Genomic DNA, 27,876 nt, shown 5'->3' with positions numbered 1-27,876 from the left:
CTCAAGTGTGTATTCATGCTCGGTATATCCTGATAGTTGTGGAAATTTGCTCTATTAAATATCAGATTCAGATTATATTGAAACGTACTAAAGATTTATAATTACATCTAGTTACTTTCTTTACAGAAAGCAGAAATTTATCTAATGCGAAGAAAAACAGGAAAAATTAAGAAAATACATAGTTTGAAAGTTCCACATTTTAATGTTATTTGTTTCATTAGCCTCCTTCCTTACTACCTACATATAACACAATTTCCTGTATTTTAACAATAAATTTGATAGACTGATTTGAACTGTTTTCAATTCCAGGTTGATGCAGGAGGGTGGCTTTGAGGAAGACAAGACTATTGTAGACAGAACAAAGTAAGTCCTTTCTGATGTTGAAGTAAGCTAATATGTATGGAGATTGAAGAAATACAATGGTGGTAAAAAATCTTTATTATTCAAACTTCTTTAATACATGTATAAAATATTATTTAAACATAAATAGTACTTAAAGTAAGGACTTTCCAAATATGAAGATATGGATTGGGTGGGTACAGTATATATGTTATTTTAGAATAACATACAAGTGATTGTAAAGGAAATAACAGAAAATATAGTGGAGATAGGAGGAAGAATTTATATTGAGTTGCAAGGGCCACAAAAGGAGAAATTCTATCTCCTATATTTATCTTTGGAGAGGACTAATACAGGCTAAGCCTGTTGTCCAATCCTTTTGATTTTTCAATAAAATTTACTGAAATGAAAACATTTATCTTCAGCAAGTTCTAAATGGAAAAAGTCATAAATATGGGTTGCATTGTTCAGAAAACAAAGGAAAATAAATATGAGTTGCATTCTTCAGAAAAAAGACATCGAAGAAGATGTCGTCTATTAAGAGAGATTTGGATGCCAGAGCTAGGAGTGATGCCTTCAGGTTTGTCTGTTATTAATGTACTCTACTGCAACACTTTAGGATCCCTATACCACTGCCAATATTTGTAACTAAGTGTTGGAAACTGTTTTTCTGGCATGACTGTAGCTTTGATAAATCATTTCTGAAAATAAAACCATACCTTGCGGTATTTTCACAAGAACAAATAAAGATGAAAATAAAACAACATATACTGTAATCAACAACAGTGTTCTGAGTGAAAAAAGGTTTAACAGAGATTCAAACACTGGGTCCCTTCATGAGTGTCCTGGCCCAACTGTGCTACAGTTGTATCAAAACGGAGTTAAAGGGAGGTAACTGTATATACGAAAACCACAGTGCAGTAGGAAGGATCCTCAACAGTAAAACATCTCTTGCACTACCTCCCTTTTCATCAAGCCACAACATTTTTCGTGACAGCAAACCAATCCACCTCTAATGTAAGGTTATCATCTAAATAATATCACTCAATGTAAATTGAAAGAGTAACAAGCAAACAATTGGAAATAGGTTATGGCGGAAATTGACTGATTTACAATAACATTGTTCTAGATTTATAGTGAAATTTACATAAAGTTGTTCAGTTTCTGAACTTCTCTGATACCCACAGTCTGGATGAAAAATAGGTTCTGCTGTAGTATATGTATTCTCTGTGAAAGAGTTTTCAAAACACCTGTACATTTTTTGTTGTTCAGGTTGGCATTCCGTTTGCCGCTGGTAGAAAAACTGGATGGGGATACTGACTGTATGTTGTGGACGCCGTATAACAAACAGAATGTTTGGGGTAGACTCTACCTGTCTCAGAACTACATCTGTTTTGCTAGCAGGGTAGGCATATTAAACATAATTACTACTTTTGTGTAAAGACATACAACAATATGAAGTAGCTATATATATAGTTTGTGAATTAACATGTAAACAGTTACCATGATGTACTAACTGAAATGAAATTGCTTATAAGCAATCGTTTATACCTATGAGGACTTTTTTTTATACTTTCTCAACATTACTGAAGATTGCATAAAGTCCATCTGTCCATCTTGGTTAGGCTACTGTTATATATATTTCACTCTTGTACTTGTACTATTTATATGTAAACTAATAGATTGTATTTATCACCACTTATGAAATAAATACACTGCAGTACTCACAGGTATACTGTTTGATATTCTTTTTCTGTACAGGTGCGTGATCTGGTCAGTATTGTCATGCCAACACGCGAGATTCAATTGGTGGAAAAGGTAGACAACTCTGCATCGGCTGACATCAACCAGAAAGGCCTTATCATCACCACCAAGGGCAAGGTCAGTACACTACTACCGTGGCAACAATATTCATAATACTGTTATAATCTGCAAAGGAGTTATTCTGTCTGCGCTATATGTATGCCTATAGTATGAATGTAATTGAGATTATTTTTGAAATTAAAATTGCAGAAACCATAAAAAACTTCAGTTAATTAAAGAGGATTTGTAATATAATTTTGATGTAAAAATAGTTATTGTTAGAATATTCTTAACATACTGTATACCAGGAAGCTTCTGCGCAGTCAAACTTTTACCCTCCGCCTCTGAAATTAAGTCATAAACTATGAATATTTTATGTTGTTTATTTAAATTTATATTCGCTGTAATGATAATTTTGCCATTATAGCGAAGGGCGAAAAAAGGCAAAAAATAATTTGCGACAAAAAATTCCCTGTATACGGTAAATCCTAAACCACCATCCCACCCTCACCCACTGCATCGAGGACTGACTGATATCAGTTTATTGATGCATTGAAAACTGAAAAACATATTTAAAAAATAATTGTTAATTAAGTATTGTTATATGCACATTATTGAACGGTGTTTTATGTATACTGTGATGTCACTCTCCTGTCTATTCTAATTATGTTAAGAGAATGTTATATGCATATATGTATGTACCTATAAGCCTAAGGGCTTTTGGCTAATAAAGAACAAAGTACAACAAAAATATCATCTTATAATGATACTGTTTTAACCTTAGTAATTAAGTCACAACCTGGTAATTTAAGAAAAAACATTATCTACTCTAAGGACAAAATTGTAAAATGTATTGCATTTTCACAGCTCATAGAAGTAAAAGTGTTTAAATGACCTAAATATACTTTTCATTTTCTTAAGGTAAAATCTTGAGCAAATTAATTCAAAGACTTTTTCAAATTAACATACTCTGAATTATTATATGATAAATTTGTTATTGTGCAAATTGATTTTGTACATTTTTCATCTTTTCATAATAATCAACAGCTGAATTTAATGTTTACACAACTTGGAGATCGAGATTTCATCTTGGAGAAGATTTCTGATTTCTTGGCGAAGCAGCAGCATGGTACCAGTGAAAGGTAAGACTTGGCCAATGATAAATCTAAATCTCCAATCACATGGATTAGTTGTAAACAATATCATTTAGGGATCCCTGTCCCGCTGTACTGTAGTTTTGACATGTATACCTCCCCTTAATTTCCATTTGAATATAACTGTAGAGCAGTGATGGGCCAGGGCGCTTCCGTCGACCAGGTAGCCTCATTCGGTTGGAGCAACAGTTTAGCAGTCTGAAGTTCAGGGTTCAATTCTGGGTCACACACAGCGATGTCTTTTTCACACTAAGAACACATCAGACAAATGTAAAATACATGTATGTGTATTCTTAGTTCCATCCCTCAAATGACACATCCATGAAATTTCCCAACAATCATAGAAGATATGGAAGTTCTGCAATTGTGATTTTTCAGGCGAGTTATTTTGTAATTCAGTAATGCTATATTTATTTACAGTTTATCGAAGCCCAGAACGAAGTCAGAAGAAGCCATCTCCACTGAGTCGACAGAGAAATCTGGCTCAAGTTTTGAGTTGCAGCCAGCCCTGGTCAGTCTCTTCTGTCGACGTGACTCGGACGAGCTGTCGTCTAGGGAAATGGTCAAGGAGCACCTCTGGAACATCCACTTTAATGAATATGGCAGGTTAGATTTTGTCAGGAATGATTTTCCATCATGAAAGCTTGTACATGGAAAGATATCATTCTTTACTTTGAAAATTTTGTATAGATTTAGAACTGCAATACTGTATACCAGACATTTTTTGCCGTGGTTTAGTTTTTGCCTTTCCTTCCCCCCCTCCCCTTGCAATAAGGGCAAATTTCTTCAGAACAAACCTTCGTAACAATAATATGTACACATAATAGTCAAATATGAAGGACGAATATATGGGCAAATATTGATTTTAACGGAATAGGGCGAAAGTTTGACTGAGCAAAAGTTTCCTGGTATACAGCAGTTCTGTAAAATGAGATGCAGTCATGGAGTTTTGGTTCAATATGTCCTTTCATCAGCTGAATGATGAAATTTATAGAACAATTTATATTCCTTGTCATATGTGTTTTTTCTGAAATTTGGATTATACCATATAGTTGCTATTTACAGAGGAGTGTGTATGTACCGGACAGTGTCGTCATTAGATCTTATACTGAAAGGCCTCCCAGAGAAGTACCGTGGTGAGGTGTGGATGCTATTCTCAGGAGCCATCAACGAGGTATTTAGTGTACACGTATAACCACCTTATCCAAATTTTCTTGTAAGAAATAATATTAAGGAAACCCTTACCACTGCCAAATACTGTAACTATATATAGATAATATCAAGGATCCCTAACCACTGTCAAACACTGTAACTATATATAGATAATATTAAGGATCCCTGTACCGCTGCCAAAGACTAACTGTGTGTAAATCATATTAAGGATCCCCGTACCACTGTCAAATACTGTAACTATATATAAATAATTTCAAGAAAACCTGTACCACTGCCAAATACTGTAACTATATATAGATAATATCAAGGATCCCCTTACCACTATCAAATACTGTAACTATATATAAATAATATTATGGATCCCCGTACAACTATCAAATACTGTAACTATATATAAATAATATTATGGATCCCCTTACCACTATCAAATACTGTAACTATATATAAATAATATTATGGATCCTCTTACCACTATCAAATACTGTAACTATATATAAATAATATTATGAATCCCCTTACCACTATCAAATACTGTAACTATATATAAATAATATCAAGGATCCCCTTACCACTATCAAATACTGTAACTATATATAAATAATATTATGGAAACCCTTACCACTATCAAATACTGTAACTATATACAAATAATATCAAGGATCCCCTTACCACTAGCAAATACCGTAACTATATATAAATAATATTATGGATCCCCTTACCACTATCAAATACTGTAACTATATATAAATAATATTAAGAATCCCCGTACCACTGTCAAACACTGTAACTATATATAAATAATATTATGGATCCCCTTACCACTATCAAATACTGTAACTATATATGAATAATATTATGGATCCCCGTACCACTATCAAATACTGTAACTATATATAAATAATATTAAGGATCCCCGTACCACTGTCAAATACTGTAACTATATATGAATTATATTAAGGATCCCTGTACCATTGTCAAACACTGTAACTATATATAAATGATATTATGGATACCTGTTCCACTGCCAAAAACTGTAATGAAGTGTTGAAAACCGTTTTTTCTTGCATAACTATAGCTTTGATAAATCATTCCTGAAAAGAAATCCATACCTTATGCGACTTTTATGAGAAACAATAAAGATGAATTAAACAAAATATATTCAACAACAATGTTTTGAGTGTAAAAATTCAGCGAGGCTAGACCGAAATTCCAACCAAAATCAGTTTATCTAGTTTCAATAAAGGCCTTTCTTGATACGCTGCTTCTCACACATCAACTTGATGATACATGTGTGTGTGTGTGCTGTGTTGTAGAAAGCATGTCACCCCGGTTACTACAGAAGAGTGGTGGAGGAGAGCTCTGGTAAATACACATTGGCTACAGATGAAATTGAAAGAGATTTGCACAGGTAAGGAAACATATTCAGAGACTTTTCTGTAGCTTTGGTATTTATATTACTCATGTTTTGTGCATACTGTGAAATCACTAATTTTCCTGGGGGTATTAATTTCATTGCTTTTATGGGTAATCTTCATTCACAAATTCATGTAACTACAAAATGGTGTTTTGTCAAGAAACCACAAAATTCGGGCCCCACCAAAATATCTGATTTCATAGCTAGTACAGTCAAATCTGCCTTAACGACCCTCTGTATTCAGCGACTTTCTGTCATATAGGACCTAAACATTTCCTCCCAATGAAATTCAAATTAATGTTATACATTAAGCGACCACTTGTCTTATGCGACAAGCGACCGTTAATTTTCACTCCCAAAACTAAAATTAATATAGGCTGAAGGATGCATGAACAGTAGTCTTGTTCTCCTGTTCAATAATAGTAATATGATAGCAAACAAGTGATTGAAATCATAATTTGATTATAAAAAAGTTTCTTGATTGAACCCATGTTGAATTGTGTGTAAGATGAGATATAAAATACAATTATTTTATTCTTTAAATAGGTCATTACCAGAACACCCAGCATTCCAGTCGGACCTTGGGATCGGGGCTCTCAGAAGGGTACTAACAGCCTATGCCTGGAGAAACCCTACTATAGGTATAGTATATATTTATGTTTTGATTATCATAATTATATACAGTTAGTTAAAATGATTAATTCATTGGTTGAAATTTGACATTGAAATCGGTATAATGCATCATAGAAATTCGCAATATTGTTTTTGGCCTCCCTTATTCATTTCTTAATGAATAAAAAATTCTGGATTGGAAAGCATCTTTTAATATTTATGTTGAGATTCTTAGTATTTCTATACAAATTTCACATTTTATTTTCTTCATTTTGGGTGGTAAATGAACTATTTTACAAAATAGTGGAGTGACCAATTTTGTGGGAACAAAGTCATACAAAGTCATGCTTTCTATGTTGCCAGTTCTGTGAGAGTACAAAAGTCAGTTAGATATCATTCAGGAATTTCCGTCCTAATTAAAATTCAACATTGCACCATGATTGGTTCCCGATTTTCCTAACAGTGTGACAGGAATGTTCATGCTGTTATTTGTTTATGATTAATAGATTTATTTCAGGGCATTCTGAATTGGAATTGGAATATTTTTGTGGGTGTTGCAGGCTACTGTCAGGCGATGAACATTGTGACCAGCGTGTTGCTACTTTACACTGACGAGGAGGAGGCCTTCTGGCTTCTGACTGCGATATGTGAGAGACTACTGCCTGACTACTACAATACCAAAGTGGTGGGGGCTCTCATAGACCAGAGTAAGTAGTCACTCTACCTCAGTCCTATGGATTCAGCAGTAGTTTAGTAGTTTTGGCGATACAAATGCAGTGCTGATTATATATACAAAATGTAATTATCATATGAAGTAAATCAATACATAGGTGATTGTCTTGTCAATATGGTTTGGAAATTGATTTAATATTGTCTGTGATGTTTTTAATATTGTCTGTGATGTTTGTTTCATTATTCGACACACCTTTTTTTTTTTTTTTTTTTTAAAGTTTTTGGCTAAGTTGAACTGGAGTTTTATCATACATGTGATGACTTTGGAACACAATGTAGGGAGTTTTACGTTTTGAAGTAGGGAGATTGGATTTTAAGTAGAGAGAATTTTCAAGACATCATGGCGATTGAGATAAGAAAGCGTTTGAAACACTTACATTATATTACTGTAACAACACAAGTGGTCACTGCTGGTCTGGTTAGCTTGTTAATCTCCTTAGCTTGGCCAATTAGTTGTGTTGGTGCTTCAGTGGAGACAGGTTTTGCCCTGCAGCATTACAATCATCTCAAGTTTGAAGCGACAAAAGGGGTAGTGAAAAACTGGAGAAACAAGAGATGGCTGCTTTGATTTTCGAAACTGGAAGACTCTCGGTCATATCGGGAGACGTCCATGTATTTTATTAGTCAGGGGATGTACATATATCTGTTACAATATTCTGGATGATTAAATTATGTTGTTTGGGTCCTTAAAATGTACAATTACATTGCAGCCCTGTTAGTCTATGACCTTCATCCACTGTTAAATGTAGCTGTATCGTAATACAGATTGATCACAAGCCAGGGTAACTTTATATAGAAAAAGAAATAACGGTTTGCCCGGATATCCTTCAATAAGACTGATGGTTACTAGAAATCAGGCAAATTAGACTAGTGGTTATTAGATATAAGATAACTTAAATGCTGGTTGCTGCTGATAAGCAGCTGAGCTGATATCTGAGGTGGGGACTAGATATCTGAGATGGTGACTAGATAACTGAGGTGGGGACTAGATATCTGAGGTGGTGACTAGATATCTGAGGTGAGGACTAGATATCTGAGGTGGTGACTAGATATCTGAGGTGGTGACTAGATATAAGATAATCTGTAATGCATAGTACTGGTGACTTGATTTAAGACAACAGCACTGGGGGTGGTGGCTAGATATCAATTTTTTCTACTTGAATGCTTGGTGCTAATTACATACTAAACAGTTGAACTGGTGTTGGTTACTTTAGCTATCAGACAAATTGACTTTCGGTGGTTACTAGATATCAGACAACTGAACTGCAAATAATTTATTTCAAACAGATTTACTTGAATACATGGTGTTTATTCATAGGTGTCTTTGAGGAGCTGATTAAGGATAATCTGCCAAGCCTGTACCAGAAGTTGGAGACCCTGGGACTACTCAGTATGATTTCCCTGTCCTGGTTCCTAACTATATTTCTGAGGTACTCTTATAGCTATTAATGCTGTGAAATAGTTTAAAACAACAGTTGTTAGTTTCAATTGCTGATTCAGAAATACATTAAGCTAATCAGTTTAACCTGTTACTTATCATGTCATAATTTTACAGTGTAAGATTTATAAATCAAATATTAATATCAAATTTATATTTTTAAAATAGAGATCAGTTCTGGAGTGGTCTTTATTTAAGGCAATGATTGATAAATTTTACTTCAAATTATTTTAAAATAATATTGTTGAAGATGTCAATTTGATTCCTGATCTTTGATCTTTATGAAAAGAACTGTATGAGGTAGACATTTAGGTGGACTCGTCTGTATCTGTATCAGCTTTGAACTTTGATATCTTTGTTTCAGTGTAATGCCTTTCAGCTGTGCAGTTAACATAATAGACTGCTTCTTCTACGACGGTGCTCGAGTAAGTCCTCCGGCCTTCCTGAGCTGCTGCTTCTGAGCTTATATCAATACATGTTTTGAAAATTGACTTTCTTCCCCACTCATTTATACTCAAAGGCACACTGCATAAGTTTTTATTTAGATCGTTACGAACACAGTAAAACCTTGTTATACTGTCATCATTTGTCCAACGAAATGTTGTTATAAAGGAATTTGGTGATAATTTGAGGGAAATTTATAAAGGAATTCTAATGAATGGGAGAAAAAGAGACCTTGAAATATGTTGGCGGTATGTGAGGTGCCAAATGAAACGAGGGGCATTACATTGAGGTTTTACTATATGTGAAAAATTTACAATCCTTGATAAATTATTCCTCAAGTAAGGGATTTGTCTTAACAAAGTCATCATGCTATTAACCATGAGACTGTGACAATTTCAACAGGTGATCTTTCAAGTAGCGCTGACTATACTCGACACCAAAAAAGTGGAGTTACTGGCGGCCAGGGACGATGGTGAAGCAATGACCATCCTCGGAGCTTACCTGGAGAATATATCCAACCGCGACTCAACCATGCCAAACATCATCCACACCAACATGCTCTGTACGAACGGCGTCAAGAAGGAAGTATGTGTGTCTGAGTTCACATTGACACTGTTATAAGTCCCTGTGTCAAATATTTCTATTTTCTGATGTTCTTAACAGAGTTTAAAACACATTTTAAATGAAATTTTAAGAGATAGTACAAGTTTAAAAAGAAAATAAATTTGTTTTAAGATATAATTCAGAGCTTTCAGTTTAACCTTGACATTTAACAATGATAAATAAAATTAAAAAAAATCCCTGATGTTTGGAGGGTCTGAACACATGTCAAATAGACCTGTTCTTTCAAACCCAAAAGTCAAGGCTCTTTTTAGAGAGTCAAAAAGATGCCATGAATTGTCTTTCAATAACCCTGTATATACCTTGCATTCTTGATTCTTATTTGTAAAACGTTTTGTATTGTCATATATGTTGTGACTGGTGCATCTGTTATAACACCTTATAACACTGGTCTCCGTTTGTACAGCCCTCTGTTGATGTCAGTGAGCTTATCGACGAGAGTTATCGCAACTTCGGCCACCTCAATAACCAGGATATTGATAAACTCCGACTCAAGTACCGTTTGCAGGTTGTACAGGTAAGCCAGCATAGTGTGTTATTTCACACCCCTGGGCATGAAAGGTATTATTTCTCTCATTCCTGTCCCTAAAATTAGCTAAAAAAACTACCATAAAGCATCACAAGTGCTGCACCGCAGCATTTAATGTTGCTTTAAGTACGTGACATCAGGCCATTGTTATCCCATTATGACGTCATGCAAATGAAATGTGGTGTAAGATAAGAAATTTCTTTCATTCCTTTCTTGCCCTGGACAGTTATATAATATTCACACAGGAATGGGAGATGTGTCATTATTTCAGTTCAGTTTTGTATAATAATCCAGTTGAAAAATCACTGTCATTCAATATCATGTTCTGATGGTTTTACTACTGTCAAGACACCTGGGCTATTTTATTGTACCATGAAATGTGTCTATTGTACTTCGACATCCTGTCTTATCTAAACCCTGAGTACTTCAACATCCTGTCTAATCTAAACCCTGAGTACTTCAACATCCTGTCTAATCTAAATCCTGAGTACTTCAACATCCTGTCTAATCTAAACCTTGAGTTATACATCATCCTGGTTTCTCTAAATCCTGAATACTTTGACATGCTGTCTAATCTAAACCCTGAGTTATACAACATCTTGTCTATTCTAAACCTTGAGAACTTCAATATCCTGTCTTATCTAAACCCTGAGTTATGCAACATCTTTGGTTAATCTAAATCCTGACATCCTATCTTATCTAAACCCTGAGTACTACAACATCCTATCTAATCTAAACCCTGAGTACTTCTACATCCTGTCTAATATAAACCCTGAGTACTTCAACATCCTATCTAATCTAAACCCTGAGTACTGTGACATCCTGTCTTATCTAAATCCTGAGTACTTTGACATCCTGTCTAATATGAACCCTGAGTACTTTGACATCCTGTCTAATATGAACCATGAGTACTTTGATATCCTGTCGAATATAAACCCTGAGTACTTTGACATCCTGTCTAATATGAACCTTGAGTACTTCAACATCCTATCTAATCTTAACCGTGAGTACTTTGACATCCTGTCTAATCTAAACCCTGAGTTATACAACATCCTGTCTTACCTAAACCCTTAGTACTTCAAAATCATGTCCTATCTAAACACTATCCTTAACTTTATTCAAACGTTTTCGGGACTTGGGTGACAAACGAGTTGAAACGACATGCAGACCAATTTTCCTGATTTTTTTAAAGATGGCGGCTGGTGCATTCACGATTTTTTTTTTATTACTTTCACGATAAAATCGGCAATGCGCACGGTGCTATGAAATGCGCACGGGCCTGTGAATCAAGTAATCTTTTTTTTTTTGGCCTAATCTTAACCCTGAGTTCTTCGACATCCTGTCTAATCTAGCACCTGAAAACTTGGACATCCTGTCTAATCCATCATAATGGTGACATTCTATTTCTAATGAACACTACCCATTTAGACATGTGTTTTCCAACTTCCTGTCTTCTCTGACCAGTATGTTGTGTCAAAGGGGTGTCAGATTAGACAGGTTCACTGTATTTTCATCACAACTGTTTAATTCATGGTTCCGACCACTTTGACATGTCCTCATGATATTACACAATTTTACTTAATGGTGATAATATTTTTAGTCTTACAGTATATACTTGAAATATTTATTTAGATATTTACGGATCCCAATACCACTGCCCAAAACTGTAACTTGGTATTGAAAACTATTATTTCTGGCGACAATAGCTTTGTTAAATCATTTCTGAGTGTAAAAATTCATCAGGGCCAGACCAGGATTCGAACCCCGGACTTCAGGTTGTTATACTATTGCTCTAACCATTGAGCTGTCTGGTCAACGGGAGTGTCCTGATCCAGCTGAACTACAGTTATAACCAAATGGAAGTTATGGAGAGGTTACTGTTTATTGGAAAACATAAATGTAGTGTGACAGGAATCCTTAAAATAGATGTATGCCTAAGTAAGGTTGATACTGTGATGGTAATTTGTTTTAGATGGATGTAATATCCTCTAGTTTCACAGAATAAAAATATTCTGCATGTTGTTTGTCGTAGAATATTGAAGACCATACCAAGAAAAATGTCCTGCGGAGTGTTGCCTCACATACCTTATTTAAGGGCAAGGAACTGGAGGACCTGTTCATCCTGTTCAAGGTAAGGTTCTGTATAATGATCATATCAAAGATTTATTGAAAACAACACAAATATTTACAGTATTTCACTGCACACTGGCCCTAATCCAAGGTGAAAAAAGATTGACCAGAAGTTTGAAGTACAACATTCAGTATGATGTCCGGAACTTAAGATGTTCCCCTGCCTTTATCTTTAATACAACACAGTATCTGTTCTTAAAATTTGTCATTTTGTAATGAAAATAATAACTAGAAGGCATGGTTGATTTCATTTGACCTCTGACCTGAAACCCCTGACCTTTAGGAGGAGTACCTGACATCTTGTTATTGGAGAACCAGCCAGCAGCCTGTAGATACTCCAGACAAGTATGACCCTTCACGGCCTTACTATGAACTCTACAAGGTGGATTTTGATCAGTTCAAGACCATGTTCCTCTCACTAGCACCTTGGGCAACGGGATCACATGGACATGTGCTGGCTCTTAGGGCCTTCAGGGTGAGTAAGCTGATGGAATGAGTTTATTGCTCACCAAGAATTATCGGTTAAAATATACTTCATTATTTTTTTCTTAAATCTAGGCCGCATTCGTTTATCCCCATCCAAATGGTAAAACCAGTTGGACCAGAGTTGTTTGTTTATGATATAAGGTCGGACTTAGTAATCTGATGCTGCTTTCAGACAAGCCTTGACAAAGCCTTGCAAAGCCTAAATAAACACTTGTAGGTCCACCAGGATTTATACCTGAAAATGTTATACCTGAAAATGTTACATTTAAAAACAGACAAATTAAACTGGTTGAACAGGATACATGAAAGGGGCCCTAGCAAAACTGGAAAAAAAATCATTGTCAAACTACATACCATCGCGAGACAACAAAAAATTAATTCTGAAGATTATATTCAATGTTCTTTTGCAGTATATGTTATTGTTTTTATTCAGTATCTCGATGAGAATGGAGACAACATGATCAACTTTAAGGAGTTTGTACACCTGTTGGGGGTGATCTGCCACGGGGACCTAACCCACAGGGTAAAGCTACTGTACCAGTGCCATCAACCCCCAGCTCTACTGCCATTGGATGACCTAGACAATTCGGACATACCCACCTCTCCAAAGGCAGGTAAATATACAATCACTTCCTTATATCAGCTAAAACACCCACCCACCTCCCCTTAGTCAGCTAAATCATGTAATATAACCACCCCCTCCACGTCCGATAAACCATCCACCCACCTCCCCTTAGTCAGTTAAATCATGAAATATAACCACCCCCTCCAAGTCCGCTAAACCATCCACCCACTTCCCCTCAGTCAGCTAAATAATGTAATATAACCAACCCCTCCAAGTCCGCTAAAACACCCACCCACCTCCCTTAGTCAGCTAAATCATGTAATATAACCAACCCCTCCAAGTCCGCCAAAACACCCGCCCACCTCCCTTAGTCAGCTAAATCATGTAATATAACCACCCCCTCCAAGGCCGCTAAACCCCCCCCCCCCCTCCCCTTAGTCAGCTAAATCATGCAATATAACCAACACCTCCAAGTCTGCTAAAACTCTCACCCACCTCCCCTCAGTCAGCTAAATCATGTAATATAACCAACCACTCCAAGTCTGCTAAACCACTCACCCACCTGCCCTTAGTCAGCTAAATCATGTAATATAACCAACCACTCCAAGTCTGCTAAACCACTCACCCACCTCCCCTTAGTCAGCTAAATCATGTAATATAACCACCCCCTACAAGTCTGCTAAACCACTCACCCACCTCCCCTCAGTCAGCTAAATCATGTAATATAACCACCCCCTCTAAGTCCGCTAAAACACCCACCCACCTCCCCTTAGTCAGCTAAATCATGCAATATAACCAACCCCTCCAAGTCTGCTAAAACTCTCACCCACCTCCCCTCAGTCAGCTAAACCTTGTAATATAACCACCCTCTCCAAGTGCGCACCTCCTTAAGTCAGCTAAATCATGAACAACTTCCTCCAAGTCAGCTGTACCTTCTGCTTATCCCCCTTTGTCAAATCAATTATATCCCCATTAAGGCATCTCCCCTTAATCAGGTCTATCATACACCCACCTCCACTAAACGAGGAAAAGAATTCCCAAGGCCAGATAACATGTTATACTATCACCTCCCAGAACTATTATAATGTCTTTATCCAACTGATAAGTTTCTACCCAATTTAGCTGTTTGGAAACTGGTAAAATATATACTGCCACCACATATTGAAAGGTCAGGTAAATTATTTTTCTTCTCTTTGAACTCCCATTAATAGTTCCCCTTTATTCCAGAAGCCATGCATATCAAGCTTTAAACTTAAAATACCAGTAAACCATTCTAATTAAGAAGGAAAATAGTTGACCAACCTTCCAAATGTAAATAAATGAACCAGTTGTTCAAAAAATGTCCAAAGATTGAAAAAGCATCCTCATGCATATCTTTTAATGTAATAATGCCACTTCAGTTCCAGAGAACAATTTTCAATTCAAGAGAATAACAACATATATGGAATTTGATTTTTGTGTCATATATCAGTAATATCCAACAAAATTAAAGTGTATCTGTTTATACAGCATCAAGGACAAATGAAAGTTTTACTTTTACATATTAATTATCCAAACTTGTGATCGCAGGCAACATTGTCATTAATATATTTACAAGAGTTTTACTGTCATGCTAGAGTCGACAGAAAGTGCAGTGGAGGCCACAGACTTCTTTGACAGCGGAGATGCGTTACAAGACGGTTTGTAGTACTTTCAACTGACAGACAGTAGATTCAATTTTTTTTTTTTGCAATTTAATAAATCTCTTGTACTGTAAACTTAGACGATAATTTGCATACATGTCAGCCTCTGAGACCCTCCTCAGAGAAGTTTGTCCCTCTGAGCAAAGTTTCAAAGGGAAAACATTTCATGTGAAACTTAAGCGATATTTCTTCAGTTCTGTGGTGCAATGAAAGTAAAGCTCTAAGGTGAAATAGAAGAAGAAAAAGCTAAAATTTCACCCTTTGTTTTGTAATTTGCAGTATTATGTGCTTTATATGTTACAAAATGTTGGCATTGTGCTCTAGGACAGACTTTTGCCTCCTAAGAGGGACAAATCTGATCAGAATTTAAAGATTGGAGGACCAGACTGAATCAAACTTCTTCAGAGAGATCAAATGATTAACATCAAGGTTCATAGGGACAATCCCTTTCAAAGAGGGATAGTTGATGGATAGGCATTGGGATGGAATTAATTATTGTTTGTGTGAACCTAAGTAGTAGGTAGATACATTTGGTTCCAGAGTGTGGAACATTTGTATAATGTTTAACTCATTAACCTCTGAAATTTCATTATGAACTATTCCAACCTTTAGATTGGAAGGGTTCAAATGTGTCTTCAGGGGTGTTTGAGTTAATTCAATAACATAATTTCTGTCTGTAGAGATTGAGTTACCAGGAGATCCATCACCACCCCCTCTGGAGGAGGTAGTGCAAAATCGACCTACAGATGTGAAGCAGGAGAGGGGAGACCCCTCACTAACCCCAGAGGTGGTGGAGAATCTACCCACAGACAAGGACCAAGAAGGGGGAGACGTTGCATCCAGGGACCTAAATAATTCTCAAAGTATCTCAAGCGAGGCTAAAGAGGCTGAAACTGCAAAGGAACAGGGACCAGCCTCCAGCAAAGAGGAGGAGGTGGAGTCTGATAACAGACAGGCTGATTTGACCAATGAAAAGGCAGAGTCGAACGATGGACAAGGTACAACTTTAGAGGCAGAGAACATCGAAGGAGGGGCCACAGCCCAGACAGAATCAGTTGGTACACCCTCTCCTGATGAACAGAGCGAGACTTCTGAAAGCAGCTCTTCAACAAAAGGTTATATCTTAGGACCAAATTTGGTCTTTTTACTTGTTTTTTTCACTTTGACAGGCTGTTTTATGATAGATATTTTTAACACAGATTTCATGAACTGCTTTGAAATTGCTGGTTCACAAAGTTTTAGTTGGCATCAGATACAAAAATAGAATTATTGAAATAATTTTCTTTACCTAAAAATAACAAGCACAGAGCAAAATATCCAGTTAAAATCCAAGAAGAAAAAAATGCAGATTGTGAAGGTAATACTGAATGATCTGTTTCAGTGGGATGTGTCCAAAATATGAATTGATTTTGTTAGGTTACTTATTTTTCCCCAGAGTAGTACGAAGTTTAATTGTGAAAATAAAGTTGATATTTATTTTATTTAACAAATAAAAAACAATGAGCATTGTCAATGGTGATGTAAAACTAGCTAAAATGTGTTCTCATTGTGCAGTCACACTACACCATGTCCTGTCTCAACACTTTGGGCATAAGATGGTCTATCAGTCCACAGACGTGTCTTATAAATACACATAGTATGTAGTAGAAAACAAAATATACAGTGTATTCTTGGTACAAATAGTTATATTGCTTGTTTAGATATTTTCATGAATGTATAGCCAAGTTGTACACCGTGACACTTATTGTTTTAAACAGTGTCGGATATAGGTGATAGTCTAAGAAAAATGTACCAGAAACGGCAAGAACTGAAGAAGAAGGACAGCAAAGCTGACTTCAAGGACGTTCCACGACTGACACAGGTATGTTGTTGTACAGAGGTAGCTAAATCACAAGAGGATGAATGCCAATTTTACCAAATTCTGTTTTGGGTTTAAAACAAATGTATGCAGTTCACAGCATATTGGTATCTACACCAGAAATCCTGATTTTCTCCAATAATTAGAATGTTTAAGTCTCATAACAGGTTGTATTGTAACATGGAGCTTTCTTTGGTACATGCTTTTACACTTTAATGTCTACCAACAGCTGCATTGATATAAACTTGCATGGTATGGCGGCATGTTTTCACTGGAGTCTGTTCAATTGTTCGTGTACTTGCTGCACTTTTCATTGCAGTTCTACTACAACATTGAAAAATAAGATCTCAAAGTATATACACAGTAAATGTTTCAGTTTAGCAGTTATATAAGAGGTTGACTAAATCAATATTTGGAAAAGTATCCTCTGCTAAGTGATAACCAGAACAGTGATGTTAAACTTCACAATTACCTGGTAATGATGAGGTGGAAAACACATCAGTTTGTGACATTTAATGAGCAGCAGTTTGTTTTTGTATTGTAGGTGCAGTTCATTCAGCTTTGGAAGACCCTGTACGACATGTTTAGTGATAAGAGTGAGGAGCAGGATCTGTACCACTCCATTGCCACAGTCGGAACACTACTGCTAGAACTGGGGGAGGTCGGCAAGAAATTCTACCTCAAGAAATCCTCTCCATCAGAAAGCTCTGTCACGGACACTCCTCTTTCCTGTAGTGCAGATAGTGGCATGGATATTGACCGTCTTGCACAGAACATTCAGCGGACACGCCTAGACACAGACAAATCCGGGGAGGACACTCTAGGAGAGAATGAAAATGATATGACCTCAGGAGTTGAATCTGTGTCAGCCTCGGAGAACACGGAAGATACTTCAACAGGCGACTCTTCCAAGACCACAGCAGACATCTCTTCAGATTCTAATCAGTCATTTTCTAAACCAGATTCTGATTGGTCAATATCATTCGAACAGTTTATAGCTTCTATGTTAACAGAGCCCCCATTGGTTGAATTCTTTGAGAAACAGACAGATGTGACTGAGGCAGTTGCTAAAATGAGAAATCGGAGGTTGATGAAGAGACAGCTAAGTGTTTTTCCAGAAGAGAAAAAGAAATGACTTATATCGGATAAAGCGTGATATCTATAGGACACAAAAGGCAGGTTTTTAGGCAACTGGGGACGATCATCATATGTGTACATAGCTAGCTTTATCCAGGACATTAGTAATTCTTGTACTCTTTGTTTGATATATTGTACTATATGTAAAGTTTCATTATTGAAATGACAGCTGAGATTTAAAACAAATATTTATTTTACTTTTATTTAATAATCTGTGAATTGAACATCTCTTTTTGTATGTAAAACAAACACAGGCATTCTTTGCATTCTTTATATATCTGTCTTTTTAGCTGAAAAAACCCTTCGTCAATAGTTGGTCGTCATCCGTCCTTAGGCAGTTCTTGTTATCGCTGTTTCTCAGAAAGTACAGGAGGAATTTTTCTCTAATTTTATATTAAGGTTCCCCTTGGTCTGTAGTTGTACATATTTACTTTTGAGTCTGATCACCTAAACAAAATGGCCGACAGGTGACCGTCTTGGGTTTTGACAGTGAATGTTTGTTATCACTATTTCTCAGGAAGTTCCGAAGGAATCTTTTTCAAATTTTATGTAAAGGTTCCCCCTCGTTTGTAGTTGTGCATAAACAAAATGTTCAACAGGTGGCCATCTTGGATTTTGAAAGTGAATGTTTGTTATCTCTATTTCTACGAAAGTTCTGGAGGAATCTTTCGCAAATTTGAGATGTAGGTTCCCTTTGGTCTGTAGTTGTGTGTCTTTACTTTGGAGAGTGATCATAATACAAGATGACCACAGGAAGTACTTACGAGATCTTTCTGATATTATGATGATCAGATCTATTTCTCTCGGATTTAAAGAACTGTACTAGTAAATATGTGAAACGGTACATTTACTGTTTACATGACTTGATTAAACAGATAAGAGAAAAGACAAGAAAAGATCAAACTGACATAGAACTTATGAAGATGGTACAATGGTGGGCGCCAAGATCCCTCTGGGATCTGTTGTTTAATTGAGTGCTATTTCATACATGGTTTTGAAATACACATTTTTGTTTCTAATCATGATAAGATTGAATGGAGATCAATCAACCTCCTAAGTAATAAGTATTACTTACTTTGTCATTCAGCGGATTTTCTACCATCAGTTTGGTCTCATGATATTTATATGATAATGTTTATAGAGTAACAAGTACATTGTATCTTGTTGTCTGTATATACACAATGTACTTAAACACAGTATCAATAAAGGTATGAAATATGAATGCACATTAATAAAAAGTTGGATGTGTACATTTTGGCCAACTAGACGAAAATATCTTTTTTGTCAGATATGATTTGCCATTTTACAGACACATAAAAGAGCATTCCTAAGACTAGCAATTTAGAATGAAAATTGTATGGGAAATTTGACTGAGCATGCATCACACTCATCAAAAACATAAAATGCATCTCATTTGGTTTTTTATCTTTAACTGCTGGTTTAAGTACTAAAGTGTTATCAAAGTCATTAATGTGCATTTTTAACTTTTTGTTTTCATTTCAAAATAATTGTTGAAAACATATTTTACATTTGAAATGTATCTGTCGAAAGTGATAACAAAGATTCAGTCAGTAAAATAGAATAAACAGAATTTTTGTTTGCACTAGTAAAGTTTATGTTATGTGCGTGGGAATTGTGTCCAGTTAATTACCTTGATTGTGTTTTTAAGAGAGATTTTATTGCTTGATATTGACATACTTTCTGATATCAATTGTGTATCACAAATACATTATAAACTGTTTTTAATATTGGTTCTACAATATAACTACCCTACCAAAAACCCTAGACTCTGTTGTGTAAAAGCTTAAGTAAGTAAGTAACACATTTAGATCTTCTATGAATCTGTTAGTATTTTCATAAATGCAAATTTTTGAATTTAACCTATAGATTCTTGGATTCCAAATCGTCATTTTTCAAATGTAATGTTGAGAAAAAAATGATTTAACGGTAAAGTTTTCTAAATATACAATGTATCATTTACGATTATATATTATTGTTATAACTGTGTCCTGTACAGTTTGTATTACATAGATATGTTTTGGTCCTGTGCTATTAACATAACTGGATAAACTTGAATCCTGTTCTGGTTTTGTTAGCTGGATAACCCATTTTGGTTCTATGCTAATCTTATTAACTGGATACAATACCGTGATGTTCTGTTTGTTTTAAAAGGACCACACTGCCTGTTTATCAGTATTCTACTTTAAAATCTGTGACACAATACTTGGTCAGTATGTTTTTGTTGGAAATGTATGCCTCAATTCTAGATTTCACAGTCCTTCATGTCTTTGGAGGCAAATGAAGAGATTATTCTGTGAAATTATTCAATTTAACAGGTAGTAACATGTTTATATTTACATTTCTGTTTTTACATCAGAAGTTGGGTATCGGTTTTCATTTTCACCTATCTGACTTTGAAGATATCACCATGGGGCATTAATAGGTATTATTTCTTGTCAATGTTACAATATGTTCGTAAAGTAGATTAGTTATAAATAAAAAAGTAGCTTTAGTAGGTATATTCCAATACATTTAAGGAGAATTACATTTCTGTCAGTGATACAATTGTCTTTCAAAATAATTTTGTCTTAGGAATCTGCATATGAATATGTAGTTTACCATATAAGGACTTCATATACATTAATACCTGTCCAAATCCAGCACAGACAGGATCATTGTTCACGGTTTGTTTTGTTCACACAGGTTCATTTAACTGAAACTTTATACAAACAGTTTGACATATGTTAAAGTCTTGCTGATAAATGTGATATTGATAATGCACACTGGGAAATTTTCCTGGTGTTTTAACTTTCCCCTTTTCCCCTCTTTTTAATGAGTGCAAATTTATCATGGAAACGAATAGTAGTAATGTATTCAGCATACCGTATATAGTAATAACATGTGATTAGGGAGAAATAAACACAGGGCAAATATTGATTTTGCTGGTAAAAGGTGAAAATTTGATTGGGTGAAAGTTTCAGGTATACTGTTTTTCAAAAAATGAATTATTAATCAATTTTAAAATGTTTAATATTAATTTGTGTCTTAAAGTAATAAATTTATGATCAATGTCGAATTGTATTACATCAAAAAAGGTGCATGTTCTAGTAGCTAAATTTTGTTTTCCTTAGAATTAGAAGTGACTACTTAAAAAACTGCATATTGTAAGTTCTGTGACTTTGGCAAATTTTTGCCCCCAATTTTTATGTTCTTTTCCTTGCAACAGAAGAGTGATTCCATTTCGGAATGAAAACATGAAAAAAAAATACTTTCAAAAAAAAAATGTTTTTGAGTTTCACTTAGAAACTTGAATCAGAAGTACATGTATTTGACTCTGAGAAAAATTTGGACAAATTCTGAAAAAATCTTGAGTTGAAGTATGAACATACAGCGTCTTATATACAGACTTATTTTATGTTCATATTAACCACAATGTATTTAAAATTAAATTGATGTGGATATAGAGGCAGCAATGCCTGCATCCCTTAATATTCTATTAAATCCTATTAAATGTAATTATTTATAATGATGAATAATTGCCAAAAGAAAAAGAAGTTTTCCGGGGAAATACCAAATTCCACAGAGGTTCATTTATAAATAGCAGCTGGAAGATACTAGCAGTAACTTAAAACCAGATACTTAAATCTCACTGAATCGAGAGTATCAGTTATGTTTGTTTTGATACAATTGAAATGGAAAAATACACAGCTATGATTGATACACCTCACACTGCATGCGATCTAGAGTTGACCAAATTTTGAAATATCTACCATGCACAATACTTGCATGCATCATTACCAGATATTGTAAACATGATAAAAATAATTAGAAAGTCCTGATCTAATTAAGGCCCCATTGAATACCAGTAGTAATATAATTTACTGGTTCTCAACATTTTAAGATTGGCCGTCTATTTTGATGAATTCATAGCATTTAAAGGTAAAAAAAATGTCGTAATTGATGCAAAGAAACGGATCAAAATCTTTAATATTTGGTTATCAAGATGTGTACCATTATTTTAACATATTGTAATTGGATATTTAAAGAATATCCATCTTCCTTTGGGATCGTGAAAGGGACCACATTAAAGGTTAGACCAGTAGTGATTGACATTTTCTGATGTCTTTTTGTAGGACAACAGTCATGTTGTTTAATGTCACTCTGTGTTTTACTGTCGAAGTGATGGAATACATATCAATTCCTGTAGTTAAAGATTTGCATCCTTTTAATTTCACGAGTGTAGCACATTTGCAAAATAAAAGTTTAGCGAAATTACTTCCAAACTTCACATCAGTATCTTCAATGTTTTCAGTTGCATTTCCATCAATCATCGCTCATTGCTTTGAATGCAATTCACGAACAGAACTTTTTGTATACGAAAACTTCTTAACATCTAACTGAACATCTGCGACAATACACTAGAGGTTGTATACAGATTATTGGAAAATGAAAAAGAAAGCTTCTTTTTTTCAAAGATGTATTTTTACATCAGATGTTAACGGTAATTAGCCATCATCAAGAGGTTTCCCCGAAAAGAACATAAAAAGTATATGCTCTTTTAAGAAATCCCTTTTAAACAATCTGCCGCCAAGCTGGGTGTCAATTTAATGATAATGTCTACCAGATGAGCAGTGTTTTGATACTGTTGAAAGCATATTTTATTTACGTCAACCGTGGCTGATACTAATGATAATTTCATCTAACTGATATTGATATTTCTGTTTAATGCTGGATTTGTTTTTATTTACTAGTGATATGTATTTTTTAGTCTAAATTAAATTTTTGTAGGTTTTCATGGTTAGCGAATCGCAAGACATGCACATTTTCGTGAATATTGTATCGGTAATGCGACTATGCGATTTAAACATTGAATACTTGTTAAGATATGCCTTGAAATTTGTTGAAAACGTTGCCTGACTCGGAGCAAATGTGTTCGCAACATCCGGTAAAGTGCATGGAGGGTAATTTAATACATTGTAATGATATTGTTGTATTCATGTAGGGGACACATCTTCATTACTCCCAGATGTTATAATGATACATAATCTTACTTAAAACAGACGTTAACTCATTTCCCCCTAAAATTTCAAAATGAACTATTCCAACCTTTGAATTAGAAGAGTTAAAACGTGTCTTTAGGGGTGAATGAGTTAATTCCTCCTTTTCAATATGCCTTATGGGTAATGTAATATCATGTTGTAGTGTCCTTGCCAGCTAAAGAACTAAGTCCTAGGACTCTTGGATGTCTCCTACATGAAAGTTATATTTAAATGTTACACACCATGGTACAGGTTTATGAATGAAGATACTGTGCAATACTGTACTTAGATGAAAGCATATTCATATATTCACAATAAATTCTACATGGTATTTAAACGTTTTTGTATTCATTTATCATAAATATTTCGTAGAGACATTGTATATAACAATTGCCGCAAGCTTTATTTTAAGATAAATATACTAAAAAAGTGGAAAGCTTTGCGGATGGAAAAGTTTGTATTGTTAGTTTTTAGCTCACCTGGTCCAAAGGACCATGGTGAGCTTATGCCATACCGCAGCGTCTGTCGTCCATCGGTCCGTCCGTCCGTCAACTTTTCCTTTAAAACGCTACTAGTCATGAACGACTGAGCAGATTTTGACCAAATTTGGTCAAAAGCATCCTTGGGGGAAGGTGAACAAATGTTGTATATATGGTGGGTCTGACCCCCCTGGGGGCTGAGGGGCAGGGCCCAATATGGGAAATATAGTAAATTCTTTAAAATCCTTCTTCTTCTGAAGGAATGAAAGGATTTGTTCCATATTTGGTCTGAAGCATTCTTGGGTGAAGGGGAACCAATTTTGTATAAACCGTAGCTGTCGCCCCCCTGGGGGCTGAGGGGCGGGCCAAATAGGGGAAACATAGCAAATTATTCTTTAAAGTCCTTCTTCCCTAGGAATAAAAGGAGTTGGTCCATATTTAGTGTGGAGCATCCTTGGGTAAAGGGGAACCAATTTTGTATAAACGGTGGGTGTGGCCCCCCACAGGGCTGAGGGGCGGGGCCCAATAGGGGAAATACAGCAAATTCTTTAAAATCCTTCTTCTTCTGTAGGAATGAAAGGATTTGGTCCATATTTGGTGTGGAACATCCTTGGGTAAAGGAGAACCAATTTTTTATAAACGGTTGGTGTGGCCCCCCTGGGACTTGAAGGGCGGGGCCCAATAGGGGAAATATAGGTAAAACCTTTATAATCCTTCTTCTACCATAGGGATTAAGGGATATTATCCTAATTTAGTCTGGAGCATCCTTAGGCAAAAGGGACTCAATTTTGTATAAACGGTGTCTGACCCCTCTGGAGGCAGAGAGGAGGGGCCCAATAGGGGAAATAGAGGTAAAACCTTTAAAATCCTTCTTCTACCATAAATATTAAGGGATTTTATCCTAATTTAGTCTGAAGCATCAATGGGCCAAGGGGGACTCAATTTTGTATAAGCAGTGGGTGTGGTACGGTCTCCCAAGGGGCAGAAGGGCGGGGTCAAATAGGAGAAATAGAGGTAAAACCTTTAAAATCCTTCTTCGACCATCGGGATTATGGGATTTTATCCTTACTTAGTCTGGAGCATCCTTGAGTCAGGGGGACTCAATTTTGTATAATTGGTGGGTATGACCCCCCCTAGGAGTGGGGCTCCGTTTGAAGTTTGTTCTTACTATATCTCAAGTACTATATGGATCTTTCTGAAATTTCATATGTACTTACAGCACCTACTTCATACCAATTATTTTAAACATATTCAGGTGAGCGATACAGGCCCTCTGGGCCTCTTGTTTTTTTTGTCCTTAAAGTATACGCGGTGTGGATATCTTCGCGTTGTGGCAATAGTTCTGAAATATCCATATGATATATACTGGCTCTGGAAATAATCTGGAAAACCATCTGGTCCATACAACCACCTACTCATTTAGTGTAAGGAAGCTAAGAAGATGCTAAGGAAACACCAGAGACAAACCAATGCTGAAAATAGGAAGCAAACATACAACGATATAATGGAGGTCCAACCATCTGACATGAAACTGTTCCATCACCTTATTAACAAACAGAGAGGAAAACATGGCACCCGTAAACTCTCACATCTCGTCGTTGACGACTGATATCTTCAGGATAACGATGAGATCTGTGCTGGATGGGCTACTTTACCTCAGCCAACCAGACACCAGCAATATTTATGACAACAAATACCAGGAACAAGTCAACAGTGACATCACAAATATAACTTGCCTCTGTAGACAAGCTACCAAAGCAACTTATACACAGGAGGAAATCGGAAAGATCATCACCACCTTGCACAACGGGAAAGCAGCTGATGGAGATGGAATATCAGCAGAACATCTCAAGTATGCTGGTACTAGTCTCCACTCCGTCCTGACGGAACTGTTCACAAAAATTCACAACGACCAAACAATCCCAGAAACCTTCAAGTCAGGAATAATCCCCCCTATTTACAAGAAGCAGGGCAAACCAATAGATGACCAAAACTCATACCGCAGGGTCACTATCTCCAGCATCATCGGAAAAACCTTTGAAAAATTACATCTGCAAAGGAACAGCAATGTCATAAAAGGCCACCTCAACAAAATGCAAAAGGGCTTCACTAAAGGAACGTCTCCCATTAATGCGGCACTACTACTGACGGAATGCATTGCGGAGTGTACGGACACAGGCAGTACCCTCTACGCAGCCTTCCTCGGTGCCTCTAAGGCCTTTGCTGTAGTATGGCACAATTCCATGTTGCGACGTCTCCACCAATACGGCCTCCAGTCTACTGACTGGCTTCTTATGAAAGAGTGGTACAACAACCCTAAATCCTGCGTCAAATGGGAAGGCAACATCTCAGAATGCTTCTCAGAACAGGAAGGAGTCCGTCAGGGTGGATGCTGGTCGCCAACAGCATATAAGATGTTCATAAACCCATACCTGGACCTCATGGAGAAAAAAATATCTGGGCCTTAAAATAGGGATGACACATGTAAGCAGCCCTACTTGTGCAGACGACATAGTTCTGCTGTCAAAGGATCCATGTGAGCTACAAGTGATGCTCCACCTTCAAGGACACTTTGCCTCAAAAGAACGATACTCCCTTAGTGCCACTATAAGCAAGATCATGATCTTTAATCGTCCGAAACTCCTTGAAGTGGACCAAGTCAGCCTGGACCTCAACAACAAGAGTCTAGAAGTAGTATCAACATATAAACACCTGGGGATAAACAGGTCATCATCTAGTAAAACTTTTGGTATGAACATCTCAGAAGAAAGGGTCCAGCTCGCCAGGAGGACAGCCTATTCACTAATGGGAGCCGGCTTACACGGGTACAGTGGAGTGAACGCCAAGGTTCTAATTCAGCTGTGGAATACTTATGTAAGGCCTAGGATGCTGTATGGGCTCGAAGCGGCCATCCTGAGCAAAAAGGACATGTCCAACGTCAACCGCTACCATAAACAAGCCCTAAAGCATATCATGGGACTACCGTCATCTACCGCCGACTCTGCAGTATATATCCTATCTGGAGACTCCCAGTTGAGGCCTATCTAAACAAGCAAGCCTTAATGCTCTTCGGTATTGTAATAAGAACAGACTCCCCTGAAAGGAAAATCGCCCGAAGACAACTGAGTATCAAAAGCCCAACATCAAACAGTTGGCTTATACATATACAACAACTGACAGAACAGTATGGACTCCCGTCAGCCCTCCATCTGTTGGACACCGTCTATACAGAGGGAAAGTGGCGAAACCTCGTCAAAACTGCCATCAATGTCTCCTGGAAAAAGCATGTGGAAATCCTACGCCAAGGAAAATCCTCGCTGTCATACCTACACAATGACACCATGCACATTGCATCAGTTCACAATGTTTTTGATTCGGTGCCCTGGACACCCTGGCAGTGAGGAAAGCCACCGTCAAAGCCAAGCTTCTTGCTGGGTCATACAAGCTTCAAAGCACCAGAGCAAAATCCCTCAAAAACTGCAAGCCATTATGTCTCATGTGCCAAGCCAGTAGTGAGGATATCCGACACTTTGTACTTATGTGCCCAGCACTGGAACCTGTCAGGAGTCGGTACATACCGCTCATACATCAAGAAATCATTAAAAACTGCGACCATAATTATAGTTGGCTCAACACTCACAGTGTATAAGATAGAGAACATTTCTAGAAATATGTGTTATGTCCTACACCTGCGCCGATGTATTCTGCTGGACATTGCCACTGTAGGGAGTATTTAGACCGTTGTGCCTGACCTCTGCCAGTTAATGCTCCAAGATACTCTAGACAAGTAATAATAATGGCTATTCCTGTACATACACTGGTAATTAGATCTAATTAACCCTGTACATATAAACTGAGATAAAGGTTGTTTAAACTGTCTCTCTCTTTTCCTCACATTATAGTTCACCCAAACCTAGTCTACAAAGATCATTGATTAAGTTCTACTTTCCCATATACTACTCAGCAAATATTGCAATACAGACTTATATAGGGTACATATATTATGTCTCCCACTTCAGCTATGCAGCTTCAAACCGCCAGTCAAATATAGTGTATCTGGCTTCAGAATCAACATACAGCCGCACGAGCTGGTTCTCCTACAAGAGGAGGGAATTACTACTACTACTACTACTACTACTACTACTACTGATACTACCACTACTACTACTTCTACTACTACTACTACTACTACTACTACTACTACTACTACTACTACTACTACTACTACTACTACTACTACT

The 27,876-nt window shown here is 36.4% G+C and overlaps 1 protein-coding gene across 1 annotated transcript in view; it reads left to right on the top strand.

Annotated features, from left to right (window-relative positions):
- Positions 1-18,590, top strand: part of LOC110450063 (TBC1 domain family member 9-like) — a 29,070-nt gene extending 10,480 nt beyond the window's left edge. Inside the window, exons 10-30 of the mRNA XM_021497302.1 lie at positions 310-363; positions 848-919; positions 1,612-1,744; positions 2,101-2,220; positions 3,190-3,284; positions 3,717-3,902; positions 4,362-4,470; positions 5,783-5,877; positions 6,430-6,524; positions 7,056-7,202; positions 8,546-8,657; positions 9,030-9,090; positions 9,512-9,694; positions 10,137-10,247; positions 12,292-12,390; positions 12,673-12,864; positions 13,309-13,489; positions 15,057-15,119; positions 15,803-16,237; positions 16,880-16,983; positions 17,525-18,590. Of these exons, the coding sequence (XP_021352977.1) occupies positions 310-363; positions 848-919; positions 1,612-1,744; positions 2,101-2,220; positions 3,190-3,284; positions 3,717-3,902; positions 4,362-4,470; positions 5,783-5,877; positions 6,430-6,524; positions 7,056-7,202; positions 8,546-8,657; positions 9,030-9,090; positions 9,512-9,694; positions 10,137-10,247; positions 12,292-12,390; positions 12,673-12,864; positions 13,309-13,489; positions 15,057-15,119; positions 15,803-16,237; positions 16,880-16,983; positions 17,525-18,115 (3,238 nt within the window). The 3' untranslated portion in view covers positions 18,116-18,590. The remainder of the gene's footprint in view (positions 1-309; positions 364-847; positions 920-1,611; positions 1,745-2,100; positions 2,221-3,189; positions 3,285-3,716; positions 3,903-4,361; positions 4,471-5,782; positions 5,878-6,429; positions 6,525-7,055; positions 7,203-8,545; positions 8,658-9,029; positions 9,091-9,511; positions 9,695-10,136; positions 10,248-12,291; positions 12,391-12,672; positions 12,865-13,308; positions 13,490-15,056; positions 15,120-15,802; positions 16,238-16,879; positions 16,984-17,524) is intronic.
- Positions 18,591-27,876: the final 9,286 nt, after the last annotated feature.

This window comes from Mizuhopecten yessoensis, unplaced genomic scaffold, assembly GCF_002113885.1.
Source record: "Mizuhopecten yessoensis strain PY_sf001 unplaced genomic scaffold, ASM211388v2 scaffold4947, whole genome shotgun sequence".
In the NCBI taxonomy this organism is placed as follows: Eukaryota; Metazoa; Mollusca; class Bivalvia; order Pectinida; family Pectinidae; genus Mizuhopecten; species Mizuhopecten yessoensis.
This window is presented reverse-complemented; position numbering and strand designations above follow the sequence as displayed.